The 19,614-nt window shown below is 37.7% G+C and overlaps 1 protein-coding gene across 1 annotated transcript in view; it reads right to left on the bottom strand.

Annotated features, from left to right (window-relative positions):
- Window positions 1-19,614, bottom strand: part of LOC150080560 (uncharacterized) — a 57,070-nt gene that overhangs the window by 26,438 nt on the left and 11,018 nt on the right. The window contains exons 4-14 of the mRNA XM_090380736.1: window positions 11,555-11,620; window positions 11,349-11,459; window positions 7,689-7,804; window positions 4,579-4,634; window positions 4,392-4,444; window positions 3,452-3,561; window positions 3,007-3,151; window positions 1,479-1,537; window positions 1,176-1,294; window positions 744-841; window positions 531-569 (exon numbers count right to left, since the gene is read on the bottom strand). Of these exons, the coding sequence (XP_090236862.1) occupies window positions 531-569; window positions 744-841; window positions 1,176-1,294; window positions 1,479-1,537; window positions 3,007-3,151; window positions 3,452-3,561; window positions 4,392-4,444; window positions 4,579-4,634; window positions 7,689-7,804; window positions 11,349-11,459; window positions 11,555-11,620 (972 nt within the window). The remainder of the gene's footprint in view (window positions 1-530; window positions 570-743; window positions 842-1,175; window positions 1,295-1,478; window positions 1,538-3,006; window positions 3,152-3,451; window positions 3,562-4,391; window positions 4,445-4,578; window positions 4,635-7,688; window positions 7,805-11,348; window positions 11,460-11,554; window positions 11,621-19,614) is intronic.

The raw sequence follows: 19,614 nt of genomic DNA, 5'->3' as shown, positions 1-19,614 counted from the left end.
TCTTATGGTGATTCGATTGTTAATATAGCATCCTATGATCAGTACTGGAAGTTGTTAAACCAATTCTTCTCAAAGGTGTTCGTATTTCGTTAATTTTGATTCTACCTTAGATGCAATTTCTTTTGCACCTAATCCTAATACGTGTCTGGCAGGTATGGCTTATTTTTCAAAAATCCCAGGAACGTCCGTATACTTTTGGAAATGAATCCTAATGTTTCACTTATTAAGAAAGAATAATTGCAGCCGTTGGTACTGCATAATTAAATTGATTCATTTATATTGATTCCATTGACATTAATTCATAAATTAAGAAATTAAAACTTAACGACGGCATCCTTTGTTATATCATGATTTTGTATAATTAATACTGCAGATGACAATGGAATTCGAAATGATTTAGCCAATTAGTAATTTTAATGCCTCAAACATGAAATTAAAAATATGCAAAATTTCAGCATGTTGCATTCACACACACACAGACGCGCATTATTTTATTATTATAAATTACGGATGAGCGATGAACCACTTACTTCTCGCATGTTTCCTTCAAATCTTCTTTTACTTTTCCCCTGTAAAAAGTCAGAGAACAAATGAAAGTTTCATGAAGTTTCAAGGCAGAAGCTTTTTCATGTGATCTTTAATGAAATGCAAATTTATTTTCTTAGGTTCTTAGCAAGAACAGAATTAAGACATGCGAATTAATTCGCATGTCTCTTTTATTTAATAGCTTCAAAACTGCTCACCATGCGACACCTTCCAAGTGTTGCAATATTTTCTGTAGTTTCTCTGCAAACCTTTCGTATGCAGCTGTAGTCACCACGATACCTTCAGGAACCCTAAACTGCAGGTTTAATAGATATCAATGTGGCTCTTACTCAACGGGTAATTTCATTATGTTAAACTAGCACAAAACTGGAGTAAAAATTAAGCAAGTAAACTACCAAAATCATCTCCAAAATACTATATTCCCTGAGCATTGCAAACAGATCTTTTTTACATTAAATCGATTATATTAAACGCGTTGTTTATGAAAAGTGAAATTTCATTTCTATTGTCCATAATCAAAGAATGCTTTGCTTCGATGATGAAGTGAAAATGGTGAATATATTTCTAAACTACAACAGAAAAGAATGAACGTTTGCTTTCCAACTAGAGCGCAATTTTTTTATACTTACAGAATTTTCTCTTTGACTAATTGCTCTGAGTTTGGCTAGGGATGCTCCTTTACCTCCACTTATTTTAACCAGTTGACACTGGGGATTGGAAAGGGACATAACGAGGGGTGGTGGATACTCTAAAAATGAATAAAACGTAGTAGTTGATAAAAGACAATCTTCCTTATTGGATTTTCAAATATGTACAGCCGTTGCCATAAACTTGATCTAACAAAAATAAATAATAAATAAATAAACATATTTTCAAACTAAGTAGAGAGCAACACAAGACAGATTACCATTTTAATATCGGGAATCACTTACCTTCCTGTATGACGCTAGGCAATTTTGAACTCCAGGTAAGCCGAGACTTCCTTAAAGAACTAAAAGAAAGAGAAAAAAAAAAACAGAAGGTTTATGTTGAATATTAAAATCGCATAAGAATAACATTGACAATTTATCAGCGGTCAAGCCAAACTGTTATGTTCCTCATGTAGTCAGCGCGGAAGCAGGTAAAAGCAGTTTAACAATGAGGATTAAAGGCACTCTAGGTGGACCACTGATCGTCATTGATCCAGGTAGTTCTCCTGACAAGTGCCTCAGCATTTCTACTTCTTTCTGAAAATCAGGATGACAGTCTTGCACACGATATTTGACATTGAGTAGCGGGAGCTGATTAATGACTGTTCCTCATAATTCGTTCTTGCAAATTGCTGCTCTGTTGAGGTAATCAAGGATAGTATTCGCTTATATTGTATTCGCATATCAGTGACTTCCTCGTGGGTGAAGAAATGAAGAGAAAAATCGACAGAACTGAATATGATGGATCTCAAATGGCATTCATTGTTTGCTTTTATTATTGGACCTCAAATATATAAAACGCCATTTATAATTGAGTCAGAGTTTTCTTTTTAACACGCAGTTTAACTCAAAAGTATAGCTCTAAAAATACTTGTGAAATTTTAAAATGATTTAATTTGAATGTATTCACTACGCTTTTTTGAAGTTCTGAAAATAAAATTTTCTTTAATAAGTTTCGGAACAGATTGTGCACGTCTACCATTTCTTAATGTACATTAAAGTGAGTTGAATTCCAAGACGTTTCGGGAGAACGATTTTGAGATTTTGGAAATGCTGTTTTGAAAAATGCTCTCACCAACTACATTACAAATTTAATTTTAATATCATCTGTAGAAAGGAGTGGTTTTTATCTGGTGTTTTCTATGATGCTATTTTTAAAAGAGGTTACTGAAAGATTTCTCCTCCGCCCAATCCAACACAGTGCTTTATTGGATTTCACTGGATGTTAAATTCACTCAGAGAGGAGATTGCGGATTCTAACAAATTATTTTCTGTCCACAAAAGGTATAAACACATATTTTCACGTTTCGAGTAGGTTATGGAGTGGTGTATTATTTGCCGAAAAAAAGAGCTTAAGGTGACTTTTCAACATAAAGTATGCTTATCATTCATTTCAGGCTTCTCTACGCATTAAAGCAGGTTTTTCTTAGCAGGTGAAGCTATTGTGTGTTGAACTGAATAAAACAAAACCATTATTAAATGAGTTGTAACGACATTTATTTGACCTTTCGGGATACAAATCAGAAGTACCCTGTCTATGTTGTAATTTACCAGTTAACGTTTTCTTCACCCACTTTAAATCAAAATCAAGATTAATTATGCACATATATAGCTTTATTTGCATATGTGCATAATTAATAATACATATATATATATATATATATATATAACTTCATAAAAATATACATGTTAAAAATGCTTCAATTACTTCTTTAATAAACCAAAATGAATACTAAAATCCCGTTTAAATCATATACAATTGTTAACGTACCTTCTAAGAACAATACCTTGTCCGCTTTTACCATTTAAGGAAAATGTCACGTGATTAATCTCTAACTGGCAGATCCAGCTCAGTTCAGTTTCCAATTCAGAAGATGGACTGCACGCGTTAAAAGCAAGCTCGTAGCTCAAATCACCTGGAGGGAAAGAAAGAACGCGAAACACATAACCAGTTTACATGAATAGTAATAAGTCACGATTTGATATACAGAGAGATGTACAGAAAGACTAAGCGATTGAGGGAGAAAAAAAATCAGGAAATCTTTAAGAACGATCTAAAATTTTTCTAAGAATCAGACGATTCACATAATTCAGAGTTGTACTATTAACAACTGGAATGAATTGCTCATCACACAGAACTAATTGTCTTAAGAGTAAGCGCACAGTATCACAACTTAACCTAAGGCAATTCACTACTTCTGGAATCATGTGCGTACCTGCAATGAAGTTCACGTGCCTTTTCTCCACTTCCATGCGGGGTATTTCATCGGAATATCGAATAGTATCCATATAACTGTCGGGTTTGACCAAGAATCCAAACCTTAAGCTGAAAAAATACAAAAACATGTCGGCTATAAATTTACTTGCTTCAGCTGTAACTGTTTCTTCTAGATACGTTATTGGTTGAATTATTATAACTAGTTTATGACATGACCCGGACTTTCGTTTTGGTGGAAGGTTCAAGCCTTCAGATCTAAATTTAGCATTATTTTTTTGACAAAAACTGTCCTAATTCAGATATTGTGATAATTTGAACATATAAATGACAAATAATTTTTTTTTTTTGTGTTGCGAGAGAGAGGATTTTCAAATTCCATTCAATTCTTAAACTTGTTAGCAGAGATATGACCAAAACTCGGTCCTGTTCTTAAAAGCACAAAACTTGTGGAAAATTAAATAGCTTTTGGTTTCTTAAAACAGCAAAACTCCGTAAAATATTAAAATTTCATCAAATAACGTGGATGAAAAACCAAGAAACATTTTCTTTTCTTCTCTCTTTCAAGCCTAGGCAACGACCTCCAAGGTGAGGTAAAAAACAACCTTAAAAACAAAATGCCTTTATCTGCTTACATTGGAATCTTTTACGGAATGTACCTGTTTTAAGAAACCAATGATTTTTTGATTTTGTTATGAGACATGTAATTCCTGTGACTATTATATTAGGACTTTAAAAGTTAGAGGGTTAATACTGCCTCTGTTATTCATTTCATACTGCAAAGTCCCTCTTTGTAAAACACTTCAGTAATTTAACTCATATAGACCGCTTTTGTTTTACACAAACAGACTCAAGAATATGGTGCAAACTGCAATATTTATTGAATAAATAAGCACGCAATCTCGCTCCAATATCTAAAATAAATACGAAACTATACTTACTCTTTTACTAGTCCAGCAAGTGTTAATTCACAGATATGAACGACTGAGCCATTCTATAAAGAATATAATATGTGTATTTTGTAAAGTATGTATATTTGTATCATTTAAATTTGAATCCAAGTAATACACACAATGATTTACATTTAAATATAATTACTAAGAGAATAAATGAATCCCGAATGCTCACCTTAACAGTTCCATGAATAATGTTGAAGCTGCCACCGTTCAGATGTTTCACTTGCCCTGAACATGGAAAATATAGACATGCTGCATTAGAAGCGAAAAATATTGGTAGAATTGAATCATACGATTTAAAATATTTCTTTCCAACGTGTATATTCATGGCGATAATTTTTATAGTTAAGTATAAAATAAAGAGTTCTTAATCTAGTATTGACGTATTTGAAGCAATGATGTCAAAATTGGAACTGCAAACAGAAAACACTCTTAATTGAGAAATGAATAATCAAAATCCTGAAGTCAAATAAAAAAATTAAGAAATCATGGTTATGGGTATGCAGCAGTTTCCGTATGGTTTGGCGCATGCTTACGAAGCAAGGCAGCTCCCCTCGATAAAAATTGAAGTCACATAGGACGAATGGAATGTTCGCGTACTGCAATTGGTTCCTGGAAAGCTAACATTTTCTAACATGCTCAGACAACTTTAATGTACCGTAAACCAGGACAACTTTGTGACACTTTTTGCTGTTTTCTAAAAATAAATACATGTAAGTATAAACGCAATGATATTCCGATTATGATTATGGGTATAATTACCTCTCATTTTCTGAATACCATTACGTTTATTTACAAATTTGCATTAGAACAATTAGAATTTTTTTAGAACAATTAGAAATTAGAACAAATAAACGGAAGCAAATCATTCAGTATTTTCGATGGAACAATGTCATGAAAGCATTTTATTGATATGTTAGCTTCAGCACAAACATGTTTTTATAGAACATAGGGTAGAAACTTTACTAAAAACAACAAAAAGAAATGCTTCAAAGCAGTTGGTACACATTTCATTACTCATTACGTTGAAAACAACTGGGTTATTTCTGGAACATGAAAAATTGCTCGCTTCCCCCTCTGCTTATGAGCATTTAATTTACATATAACCTCCTTGTCTTCGTACCAAATTTCGTCTTTTTCCGCAGGCCATCTCCAATTTTTAGCTGCTCGTTCCATTGCATTGATTAGTGTCCCTTGGTGAAGAAGTCCTCGAACATATTGTAGTCAAACCATCCAGAAGGAGTGCAGTTATATCTTGCACCTGCAGGACCAGCTTGTCCATGTATTCCACAAATGCTTGGACTTGTAGTTCACATAAAGTGAAGCAAGCTGGCCATCTGCATTCCCACAAAACATTATGGAAGTGCAAGCTTTTGTGGAGTTCCTAATTTTTTCAGGGGATTTTGTATCTCTTTTTGTGATTACTTTGCCAGAGCCTGCTCGTCTACGAGGTTCGTCTCTTCGTAGTTCCAAATATTTGCACTTGGAACTCCATCAAGTTCTGCTTGCAAGTGGTCAAAAAAATTATTAACAACATTCTCATCAACTGCTGCTCTTGCAATTGATATATATTGAGCAAATCTTTGCGTAAGAATTTTACGGCGACCCATGAAAGAGTTTTGCCAGTCAACTCGTGGAAAATTTTTTCCCTCTGACGTAATTGCAGAATGCCCGGTAAAATCAAAAATAAGTCACGCGGTGTAGGTGTCACAAAGTAATACCCGCTGTCACAAAGCTGTCCTGGTTTACGGTATGTGTCAGCAGAATATTAAAAATTACGAAAAATAGAATCTGAACTGTCTACAGTTAATGTCAGGAGCGTTGTCAATAAAGCGAGTTTGAACTCCTTGTTAGAACAACTAACGCTACATAACAGGACTAAGAGAAACTTGGCTTCATCCAGAAATAGGAGACATGAGTTTCATTATGATATATAAAATCCATGTATTTACAAAAGGCAGGCAAAATAGGAATGGTGGATCATGCTTCTCATAAAAACCAGCCTAAGCTCGAAAAAACCATTCCAAGATTTTGAACATAGAGTGCCAGTACAGCATCTGTTTAGTGTGAGATACCTGGAAGCACAGAGAACATGGCAGTGGGGATATAGTATGGACCAGACGATTGTGAAGGGTACAAAAGTACACGTGCTTGGGTGACCGTGGTTCAAGCCCGCATGATTACTAAATAAGGTGATGACCTTGTATCTCTCTCTATCTCTGTCTCTACATTGTTAACTCCTCTGACCTTATGTGGACGTCCCAAAGAATAAATAGGAAATTTATGTTTTTTTAAATAGCGCAGCTGATTGCCCTGATGACTTGAACAGGTATTTCCATCGATCTTTACAGACGAAAATCCTTCACGGCCAGGAGAAACTGTAAGTGAAACTGAGCAGTATAATATTAGGGACAGTGAAATTACAGAAGACTGTTTATTAAAAACTTTTGATCCCAAAGGTAAGTAAAACACATTTGGGGTGATGGCATTATATGCAGTAATTTTGAAGTACTCGGCTAGAGAGTACATTGAACCATTAACGATTTACTTATAAGACATTGTTAGAGTCGGGGAAGATTCCTTCTGATTGGAGAAGTGTTAACGTATCTCAAATCCATAAAGGGGGCTCTAAGAGCGAAGTGAACTCTCAGAGCTCTCTAATGCTCTCCAAAAAATGTTTGGAGATAAATGACACTGACTGAGCGCCATAAATTTAAATTACAGAGGAAAAGTTACAGCTGCATTTTAAGAAGCTTCTTTCAGTCAGTAGTTATTAAATCCTGAAAAACGTTATTTAATGTTGAAGCTGACAGCTTAAATAAATTCCGATGTCAGAAATTCAGCTGGTACTTGAGCATTGAAACACACAGTGCTTTTTGATTCTTCTTTCTGGTGCATCAAAAGACTTCCTTGCGCTATATATATAACAGCAATTTTAGCATTAATGTTGCCCGAGACCAATTATCATTTGTATTACAAATAGATTTTTGGTCAAAAATTCTGCTTCCCAACATGAAATTTCGGTCTGTTTCTTACAGCAAAATGCAAACATACTACACAATAAACACAGCATACACACAATTGACCCTTCGAGGTTTTCACAATGGGTCCAGTAGTGCTCGGAATGTATAGATTTCTTTCATTTCCAGATATCCATCAATCCTACTGACTGGTTGTCATTTGTATTTGTTAATGTCAAATTGAATCTGCGCTTCTGTTCTCATAATTACTTTTGGATTTGAAACAACTTGAACTCCTCTTATCTTCTTAAAAGAAACTCACCTAAGAAACGTGACCTAATTCCCCACAGGTATATTTCTTGCTCTTCTCCACCGTCCACGCTCAGTGTACCAGAATACATCCCGGTTTGCAGGTATCCGTTCATTACTTCATAGAATCTGAAAAGAAATCAGCATGGTATATCACTGCAGAAAGTAAACGTTATTTAAATACCTAGAAAATAAACTGACTGAGAAACCAATAAAGGAATCGCAAATATAGGATACTTTCATTCGCAACAGCCTCAAAGAGTCGCGTACTTCTTTTGGAAGAACGCGCTGCTGACGCATATCTTTGTGTTTGTGCACGCAGGAACATATATGGATATACAAGGATGGAAAAAATAATGGAAACATCTAATACGAAAGTAGTAGTTTTTGTAATGGCAGTATAACGTATTTTATGAATATGTCGTTGCTCTGGATGCCGTCAAGGAGGATCATCAATGGTTTGGGCAGCAATATCTTGGTACTCTTTAGGTCCTATCACTACCCAGAACGGGCGAATTATTTCCACTGATTACTTTGACATTCCCAGTGACCAGGTTCAGCCTATAATATCATTTTTTCCTACAAACGATGCTATGTTTCAAGTTGATAATTCACCGATACACACAGCTAGGTGTATCCAGCCTTGGTTTGAAGAGTATAAAACTGGGGCTATATTTCCCATGGTCTGTGCAATTACCAGACTTAAACGCTATTGAGCCATTGTGGGCATATTTCGAGAGGAGTGTGAGATGCAGATTTCCTCCACCTTCATCACTCAGGGAACTTGAAACGTTCCTCCATGAAGAATGGTCCAACGTTCTTCTTAAGACAGTTCAAAATTTATTTGCATCTATTCCACGTAGAAGCTGTTTTAAAAGCCAAGAGGCAGGGGTCAATACCATATTAGTGCATACCTGTAACTTTTGTCACAGGTGTTTCCATTATTTTTTCCATCACTTGTATGCGACCAAAAAATAAGAGATTCGGACAGGAGCAATCTATTCGTTTTCAGACGTATGGGGGGAGGGGGGGGGTTGATGTGTGCTGTTATGTGTGCACGCTCTTCATCAGGGTTGTCTATACATCGCAGTTGCCAAGATGTCCGTTTAAACAACGATGTAACATCAAGTATATAAGCTTTTCCAAGACGAACTCAAAATTTGTTTGCTCGTAGTTTAAAGTGCAGAAAAGGGTACGCAAAAGTTTTTTACCTTTCCTTTAGCTTCCACAAACGGGATGACTGGTATTCCCGAATCCCCTATACTCTATTCTATACGTGTTCAGACAAAAGCTGCACACAAGCCCTGAAGTTTTAGCGGCTCTTTCGGAAGGTCTGATGAACAATTTATGTCATGTGTTTAGACTAGTATTCGAAGTCTGAGTATATACATTTCTTTTCGTAAAACGGTATAACTAAAGTTATAAGAATTTATAGGAATTGATAGGGTTATCTCAAGCGTGAAAATTACAACCCTAAGATTAGCTGTGTAGCATCACGTTATTTGGCATTCACTTCAAATTAATCTTCCCTCATTTTTATAGCTCTTCTACTTGTCCGGTAATTTTCGAAACAATTCCTTAAGCCATTTTTAATTTTCTGATCATTTTCACTCTTCTTTTCAATGGGATTATGGTGTTTAAATCTGCACAAATTAATAATTACTTTCAACGTACAGTTATTAAAATGGTCCAAGACTTAAATACTATGATGTGGTCACAAAGGAACTGGATGCAAAAAATAATTTTGATATCATATACTTGGATTCCAGGAAAGCTTTTGATACTGTTGCACATGGAAGACTACTGTATAAATTAAAGCAGTATGTCTTAAAGGGCAGGTTGCTACAACTGATAAAGGGATGATTGAGTTGGAGAAGACAGAGAGTGGTAATCAATGTACACTGCGCTTCGTGGAGTAATGTTATTAGCGAAATTCCCCAGGGTTTCCCGATGTTGGGCCTATTGTTGTTTTCTGTATTTATCAATGATATTGAGGAAGGTATATAAAGGTTAATGTCCAAGTTTGAAGACGATACGAAGGGTGACAGGTTTGTTAATGACAGTACACTATTGCATCAGGATCTGGAAAAGTTGAGCAGATGGGCTGAGAGGTGGCAATTGAAGTTTAACATTGATAAATGTAAAGTACTGCATATAGGTAGCAGTAACCCCAGAGTAACATATCAATCGTGTCGTACTTAACTGAGGGTAGTGGAGAATGAAAAAGACCTCAGGTAATTGTGCAGTCAGATATGAAGTTTTCTGAGCAGTGCAAACAGACTGCAAGAGTAGCTCATGGATTTGTATGAATGATATACAGGAATTTTGCGAGCAGGGATATGGAGGTGATTATCCTCTTGTATAAGGCAATGGTCAGGCCACACCTTGAGTACTGTATACAGGTCTGGAGGCCTCATTTTAAGAAGGATGTAGAGCTGGTGGAACGAATACAGAGAAGGCCAACGAGATTGGTGAATGGACAAAGGGTTGCTGTTACCAAGAAAGGCTTAAGTTCTGTAAATTATAGTGCCTGGAGACTAAGCACCTAGTAATCTGATTGAGGTGTATAGGATCTTCAATGATTTTAACAAGCTCACTGCTGATTGGATTCTTCCTCTTGCTCAGATTACATTACCTGAGGGGGCATAAATTCAAATTGGAGAAAGACAGTCGTAGAACAGATGTGCGAAAACTCGCCTTTAGCAAGCGGGTGGTTGATAGTTGGAACAAACTTCCATCTCTCATAGTGGAGTCAACAACTTAAGTTCAAGGCAGAAATAGACAAACATTTGGCTGATGCTATATAAGCTTGCTTTATTGCATCATATGCCTCTACTAATGCTGATGCTAATACTAAAAGACAATTCAGTGCATGACAAATCACTGTATGCGATAATTCGGTGTATGACAGTTCGGAGAAATTGACAATTTTGTGAAAGGCAAATAGCCTATGACAATTCAATGTATGCGCGACAATTTGATGTATTACACAGTGATCAGAAATTAGAAAAATCAATGAAGTAAAAGGTTCAAGAAACAAGAGAAATTTTGGCCACTTAGAAAAGAGGAATGTCGAAATTTAGAAAAAGAGAAAATAATTTATTTTTCATTGATTTATTTTGTATAAAGGATTCACTTCGATCCTTCTCATAGGCAAATTGGAAAGTGAACAAATGCCTATCTCAGCATGAACTCTGTCCATATTGTAACACTTTAACTGAACGTTACATTCGATTTCTTGTGTGAGTGAGTAGTACTTTTAAAAGGTATGTGAGGCTGATGGTATCGTAAGGGCAGCATTGCAGGAGTTCAATGAAGCAGTGGTGTAGGAAGTACCAAGAAATGTCTGAGAATAACCTGTAATTCTTTAAGAAATTAAAGGCAGATAGCACTCCGTGCAGGTTTATCTGCTCATTATTCCACCAATTTCCAATGTAATATTGTCAATTTTTACTTATTTATACAAATGTTTTCACCGAAAAACGACTATACGAAAGACCTTGTAAATGAGAACTTGTAACTTTACTGCAACGAATATCACCCACGTGACTTTCAAGTTCTAAAACCTGGAGCTATGATGTCGTGTCTCATACAACTCTTTTACAATGATGGCAAAAAACGTTGACAAATGAAGAAATATGAAAGTTAAGGCTATTCATTTTGCATTATTTACCTGCTAACTGGAGGTGAGAATCCCTTCCATTTTTGTCTTGCCATGGCTGAAGCCAGAAGGGAAGGAGGGATGTGGTTGACATAGTCGAACATCGTGGAAGATGTGGTCCAGCTATGGTACAAAAGAAATGGAAACTAGATGTCTAACCGTGTTGGTCCTACTAAATTTCAATGTAAAAGTTTCCAAGAATATAATTCAATACTCACATCATTGCTAACTTCACATGCACATAGTTTTCCTGCGCAGAACCTTCTCCTTCTTCTGCTTTCTCTCTGCACCAAAAGAAATTTTACAGTTAATTCGCCACAGTTCATAAAAATATTGATTTTAATCATGTCTTAATTGACTTTAATCATGTTCTCTTTCGAGTTTTTTAAGTTTTTTTGGACTCTCTTTAATAAAGAATATCTAAAGATTTCTAGCCAGATAGGTTAAATGCCCTAATACAAGTACTGGAATCAAGACCTGGACTTTTTTCCCTAGATGTAGAAGTTGGTTCTATAAAATTGTCATGGTGTAGGATAAAACTGTCGTCTGTAGGATGCAAAACATTATGCATTACGTGAAGGTGAGACTTGTCATTCATACAGTGTGGTTCCAATGAACCAATCATTGGACCAATGAACGAAGATCACACCATAACAAGTTTCCTGCCACCAGGAAACTTCACAGCTGGGACAACACATCTGGTCGGAAGAGTCTCCGGGAAATGTTATTTATTACTTTCCACTGATCCTCAGTCCGTGCGGGTACACAGTAGTTATAATCGCCGTCCTCCCCACACCGGATGGAAAGGCCCGGGGTCAAATCCCACCAATGACATAATTTTTTTGAGCTTTTTTCACTCCGTGGCTGAGTTAGTTGGTCTTGGGCATGGATAGCAAGGTCCTCCTTAGAAACTCGGGATTATCGTCCAGCAAAACAATCAAAACGACCAGAGGACGCATGCAGTTTGAAGACATATTACACATGGGCAGAGGAGTTCGTTCTTGGGTAGCCCTAACATGGAATTTTTTTTTTTTTTTACCCACTGATCCACAGTCCAGTTTTAGTGCTTCTTGTGCCATGTCAATCAGCTCTATGCAGTACTTTAAATAAGGTAATGAAGAGCTTCTGCGCTAGAACTGTACTGTACAAATTTATCATATGCAGCTCTCTAGGAGTTGTGGAAACGAATACAAAATTATCTTTTCGGTAAATTTAAAGAAAGACTGGACAAATTATTTGAAAGACTAAACATTTTCCCAAATGTCCAGTAATTATCCTGTAAATTTTCCAAAATTTCCCGTCTGATGCATTTTTCTCCATTCACAGAGGAATACTATTACTTTCTGTAAGCTAGTATTTCTCAGATTTTGCTTCGAAATAGTGCATAATCGAAGAGAAGCGTGTTAGCCATGCTCCCGTATAAAATCATTCAACTTGTTCTACGGGATTCTTCTCAGCACTCGGTGAACAAAAGGTGAATTTCGATAACAAGAAGACCAATCCTCTAACGGATTAGCACAAGCCTGACTTTGTGATCAGAGCACTATCGTGATGGGCTTCAATTCAGGACGCATTACCATAGAATTCATATCAATAGGTAAAACCAAATTGTACAAAACATTAGATCTTGCAGTCAAGTTTATAAGCACACAAGCATTTCAAGCAATAAGAAGCTCCACACCATGGCACCACCTTCTCCGAGATTCATTGTTGGGCCACTCCTTTGCGTAATTCGCGTTTCTCCAAGCATTTTCCAAACTCACATTTGTTGTCTGATCGGAGCAATTTTTGATGCATGATTCGTCCTTCCATAGTTCCTCTTCTTGCTGTCGTTCCAAGGGAGAGAGGACAACGCACAATGCATCACTGACTTTCGTTGGTTCTATGTCTGTAACTGCAGCCCTAGAATGGAAGCCATGACTGTGAGACCCACTTAGACCTTAGTTGACATCCGTTCTTCAAATAGTCACCACAGTTTGCTTATCGTGTAAATTAAATATGCAAGTACCTTTTTGTGGTCTATAAACAAGGTTAGTCACATGAAATAAATAAATATAGTAAATGCCAACCAAGTGTTTATTTTTTTATTCTGGCTAATTGTTGTTAAAAGTGGAAGCCTCTTTCATGTGTTATGGAAGTGGCAAATTTGTGATACTATTATAAGCCACTGATAGAAGAGCAACAAAGATCTCGGCTCAGATTCATAAAAAATTCATATATACACTGCTCGACAAAATTAACAGAAAAAAATGTTTTTCATGAATAATTTAATGTGAACAGTGTCACCAAAAGCAAAATTTAATATAATAGGCATCCTAGCATGCAAATTCCGGCTATCAAATAGCAGTGGGATAGCCACATCTCCAGTAATAAAAATGGAACGTCACCGTCGTTTAGATGATTCTTTGAGATGGCAAGCCGATGGACGACTTGAAGCCAGACAGTCGCAGGCCCCACACCGGATGGAAAAAACCTCAGTTCGAATCCTGTTGATGACGGGAGGAATTTTTATGGCTCTTTTTCACAACGTGGCTAAGTTAGTCAGTCTCAGGCGAGGGTAGTGTGGTTTTTTCTCCCTGAAACTGGGATTTTTCTTCCAGCAAAACAGAAAATCGATCTCAGAACACACGAAATTTACAGACACACTGAGCAATATGGCCTTAGTCGCCAATGCTCCTAAAACCTAATAACAACAGCAGGCAGAGGTGGCACGTTCCCTTAATGTGTCATGCAGTGTCGTCTCGGCACTATGGAAGCAGTTTCAGGAGCCAGGAACCATTACAACAAGAGCTGGCCAAAGAAGTCCGAGGACTATGCCAACCAGAACAGACCACTATCTGGCTGTACCAGTATGATGGAACCCTACGATGTCCTGTCATCAACTTTCTCTTGAGGTTGCTGCGGACACAGGTGAAAACGTTTCTAACCGGACGGAGTTAAGAAGGCTCAATTCAAGTAGATTCTACGCAAGGAAGCCAGTAATTTGTATCCTATTAACCCTCCACTCCATGGCTGAGTTAGTCGGTCTCAGGCGTAGATAGCAAGGTTTTGGCTTTCTTCCCAGAAATTGTGGTTTTTCCGTCCAGCAAAACAGGCAAATCGACCAGAGAACCCACTCAATTTACAGACATAATGTGTAAACGGGTATATGTAAGAAATTACGGGTGGCCCTAATATAATAATTTGAATCTCATTAACCCTTATCGGCGTTTATGGGAAACCTTGGAGGTCGCAACAAAGTACAAAAAAAAAAAAAAATATATATATATATATATATATATATATATATATATATATATATATATATATATATATATATATATATATATATATATATATATATATATATATATATATTATATATATATATAATAGTAATAATAATAAATAAATTCCATTAATCCCTACAATACAAGTTTATCGATAATGCTTCTCATCCGCAATCAACTTGATTCTCTCCAAATATCTACATGTCTTTTCTCATCACTGGGCACGGTTCCATCAAATCGAAATTTGTTCAGTTGGGTTTAGAAAACAATGGCACTTGCCTTTGTCCACAGCAAGTAGACTGGGCGCACATTGTCTTCCACTGCCCTTTTTATTGTGACTTTAGAAATTCCCTACTGGAAAAAAGTTCCGCAGTTCTCGCTTGACAATGTAAAAGTTTTGATTGAAACTGAATTTCCAGTTTCAACCATTTTCAACAGAATAAGGTAGTTACTGACAACTTCCACGACGAGTTCCAACGACACATCATTGTGAATGGATGATTTCTTCTTGCATGTGACTCGCCTTTCAGAATTATCCTAAGTAATACTGAAATTCACGAAGCCTTCAGTGACTTATTTCTTTCTTTTCTCGTTTCCTCTCTAGTATGGACAACTAGAGAAATCTGCTGGCATCCACTGATTTAGCACTGCCTTCGGTGGGTGCGGGATCTGCCTCTTTTTAGGCAATTAAGTTAATATAGGGCCACTTCCTCGCGCTGAGGATGGGTACCACCTTGTTGCTGCCCGGTTAAGGTGGTGTGTATGTGTGTGTGTGTGTGTGTATACTGGTTCAGGGTGGTTCCCAGGCAAATGCCCATCTCCACCTAAATCATTTAAAACAGAAAATCTGTAAAGTGGACCTGATAAATAAAAAGATAGCTAAGAAATAAGAAGACAAAACATATTTTTGAAAAGAGAAGTAAAGTAAAAAAAAAAAAAAAATGTAAGTTAAGTTAAGTTCATAATGTAAGCTAAGTGAAGTGTATAAACAAGAAATTTTGAATAGGAAAGAATAAAAGTAAATATAAGAGAGATGTTTGTGAGTGTAGTATGTTGTTTATGTCAGGTCACTTTGCCATCAGAAAGCAGCTGAACTCTTCAACTGCAATCTGATGCCCGTCCGTGGAGCCAGACCTGGTTCTGTCTTTAAAAGCTGAAGCGCCAAAGCGCAATTAAACACTCAACAGAGAGAGTGCTAGACTGTTGAGTGCCAGCTGTCCAGCCTTGGGCCGCCCAAACCCAAGAACTGAACAACAGCCGAACAAAAAAAAAAAAAAAAACACTTAAGTGGTTCATGCCCAGGAGCCCCAGACCCGACCAAAAGCTTCCAGGTCTGAAACTCCCAAGCCCTGATGCAATCAATGGAGATTCTGGTTGTAGACAGCCAATTTAATGTCCGTGAGGTTTCGTATGATAGATCTTTTAGGGAACACAGCATTTGCATACTCTTGTAAGGCCTGAAAGTTGTTAACTCCTTGCACCAATCTATGTACGTTATCTTCATTAAAATCAGCTATCTGTTTTCCCAAAAGACACCGTTCAGCATTATAATAAGGGCAAGAGAACAAAATATGCTGCCAAGTCTCTGCCGCTCCACAAGAACACCATGGATCCGGCTCCAACCCTCGAGAATACAGTTTATCTCTGATCGACCCATGACCTGTTAGAAACAAACTGGTATACATAGACGGACAGAACCACGACGACACCGCTTTAGTAATGGCAAAATCTGCCACAGGAATGATCTTCCTGGTTATCTCTCCCACCTCTGAAGAACTCCACCGTGCTCTCCATATTCCGACCAACCCAGTCCAAATTCGAAGTTTCTCCTCCTTAACTGTAGCTGTAAGATTCAATGACATCCCTAGATATTGTGCAGGAATACCTTTCCGCATCGCATACATCATTCCTCTATAGACCACATATAAATCCAGAGGTAACAATCCAGCAATCACCTGAAGTGCCACCGTAGACACAGTCCGTGGTGCATACAAATAAGTCAGTATCATAGAACGTTGCAACGACATTAACTTACGTTGGATTCTGGCCTTGAACACATCCGCAATCCATACACCGGCAGCATAAGCAATAATTGGTAAAAAGATCGTCTTGTAATATAAACTCATAGTTTTTTTACTAAGACCCCATTCTCTTCTTGAGATTCGTACAACTGAGTAAATAAACTTCTTTATTTTGTCATTCAAATGTGCAACGTGTAAATGGAACCTCATCCTATCATCCAGTATCACCCCCAAGTACTTAATGTTGGACGCAAAAGGAATTTGCCTTCCGTTTAACACTACTCTAGGTGGGCGGTTATAATTAAAATGATTTTTAAATACCATGAATTTAGTTTTTGTGGATGAAATTTTCAACTTGTTCAAGGCCGCCCAATCAGCAAGGTCCACCAAAACTTCCTGTATTCTATGCTCCAACACAGTTCTAGATCCACCCGGGACCCCGACAATCAAATCATCCGCGTACGCCACACGGAAACAACTTATAGCTAGAGACTTCTGCAACCACTGATCCAGTACGGCATTCCAAAAAATTGGACCCAGCACTGATCCCTGTGGACATCCTCGGCCTACATAATAGCTATACATTAGGTGCTTCGCACATACCTTTACCAATCTATCTCTAAAATATGAACGTATTACTCCGTATAAATACCGGTCACAGCCAGACCTCCTCAAAACACTCAGAACACTCTCCCACCACACGGAGTCAAAAGCACCTTCAAAATCTACAAACACAACCAAAACATATTTCTCGGAAGAGGACTTCACATGATTAATTAATGTCAATATTGCCTCCTCGGTCGAATGACCTTTCTTGAAGCCAAACTGAAAATTCGATATAGCATTACCAACAGTCAGGACGTCAACTATTCTAGGAAGCAATAACCTCTCGAACAGCTTACCGAGGTTTGATAAAAGCGAAATTGGCCTATAAGCTCGAGGATCGTCACGAGGCTTACTGGGCTTGTGTAGAATCTTGAGAAGAGCCACTTTCCACGATCTCGGGAACACTCGCTCCAACAAACATTTATTATACATTTTGAGCAATACATCTGGGCAGACCTCAAAAAACTTCAACACAATTTTATTTTCTAACAGATCCAACCCTGGACTTTTTTTAGTGTTCAACCTCGCGGTGACTATCCCCAGCTCAAACAACGAAAACAAACTTATCTCCGATGAACCATCATACACCAGATTACTTAGACGTATTCTGGCCTGATCAACTGTATCCAGTCTGCGTGGGTAGCACAGTGGTACCGCCACCGTCCTCCCCACACCGGGTGGAAAAGACCACACACACATGATCAACTGTATCCAGTCTGCGTGGGTAGCACAGTGGTACCGCCACCGTCCTCCCCACACCGGGTGGAAAAGGCCGGTGTGGGTTCGAATCCCATCGATGACGAGAGGAACTTTAGTGGGCTTTTTTCACTCCGTGGCTGAGTTAGTCGGTCTCAGGCGTAGATAGCAAGGTTTTTTCCCTCAGAAACTGAGGTTTTTTCGTCCAGCAAAACAGGCAAATCGACCAGAGAACACACGCAATTTACAGACACGAATACGGGTTAATGTAATTTCATTTACGGGTAACCCTAACACAGTAATTTTTTTTTTTTTTGATCAACTGTATCCGACTCCAACACAACCTCAGGAAAAAGTTCCCCAACTATCCGTTAAACAGTACTAAACCAATCATCAGTTTCCACCCCTTCGGTCACCACAGTATTGTAAATTTCACCTCGTACCAACTTATCCCGTGATATTCTGTAAATCAGACCCCAAGGGTCCGAATTTCCCACCTCCTTGACCAATTTCTGCCAGCATTCCTGCTTGGCTCGAGCAATTTCTTTGTGATACTGTCGTCTTAAAGATCGATAATTACCAGCGAGCAACTCACATCCCGCCCAGACAGGTGTCTGCCTCGCTGTAACTCTCTTCTAGCCCTCATCACCCTAGATCTCAAAACAGTCAGTTCGACTGACCACCATGGTACCGGGACTACTTTAGATTGTTTTCTTTTAGCACAATGCAACGTGGCTTGAAACAAATGGTACTCAACGTGAGCTACCAACTCTTCCGCATTCAAATTATTCAGGGATAATACAAATTCATCATTGTACACTGATTTCAAATAACTACCAAATTTATCCCATTTAACTCTTTCCATAGAAAATCTTCTCAAAGTACCAGTTCCAAAATTCCTCCGCATATTATCAGGAGCAACACAGAAGGAAATAGCTCTATGATCACTGTTCAGCAAATCAGAATGCACATCCCAATTCAGTATTCTCTCCGCGTACCCGAAAGAAACAACAGTCACGTCAATATTTGACTGGCCGTGACAAGTAGAAAAAGTAAAAGGCTTATCTGGTAAATTCTGTACACTTAAATTGTGTGTTAAAATCAAGTCTTCCAACAGAGATCCACGAGAATCAACAACACCACTATGCCAAAAATGAGATTTAGCGTTCAAATCCGCAGCCAGTATCAGTCCACTCCCAACAAACCTCGAACAAATCCTATCCAGATGATGCAAACAAACCAGAAAATCTGCCAAAGGAGAACAATATGCAGAAACCAAACAAAAGGAAAGATCCCTTAGCGCCACCATCGTGCATACTATATCTGCAGAACATGCATTAGTAATGGCCGTCAATACAATATCCCGATTCAAAACCACCATAGATGACTTTGGAGGAACATCTGCAGCAGCAAGAACTCGGCATGACGACGGGTATCCCATAACCTTGTATGCATATCCTCCCACTTGGGCCGTATAGTATGGCTCCTGAATACAAACCAAATCAAACTCACCCTCAAAAGCTGCAATACGAATTTCATCAGCTACAGCACGAGACCGTTGTCCGTTTATCTGCAAAACTTTTAAACCTGTGAAGTGATTTAAGTTCTCTGTGGTAGATTGAAAATAATTGTCGTTACTCATTATATGTTCTCCTGTCTGTCATCTCGACAGCTCTGATATATTCT

The sequence above is a fragment of the Mastigoproctus giganteus genome, chromosome 9 (genome assembly GCF_048544385.1).
Source record: "Mastigoproctus giganteus isolate SK-2022 chromosome 9, ASM4854438v1, whole genome shotgun sequence".
Taxonomy (NCBI): Eukaryota; Metazoa; Arthropoda; class Arachnida; order Uropygi; family Thelyphonidae; genus Mastigoproctus; species Mastigoproctus giganteus.
This window is presented reverse-complemented; position numbering and strand designations above follow the sequence as displayed.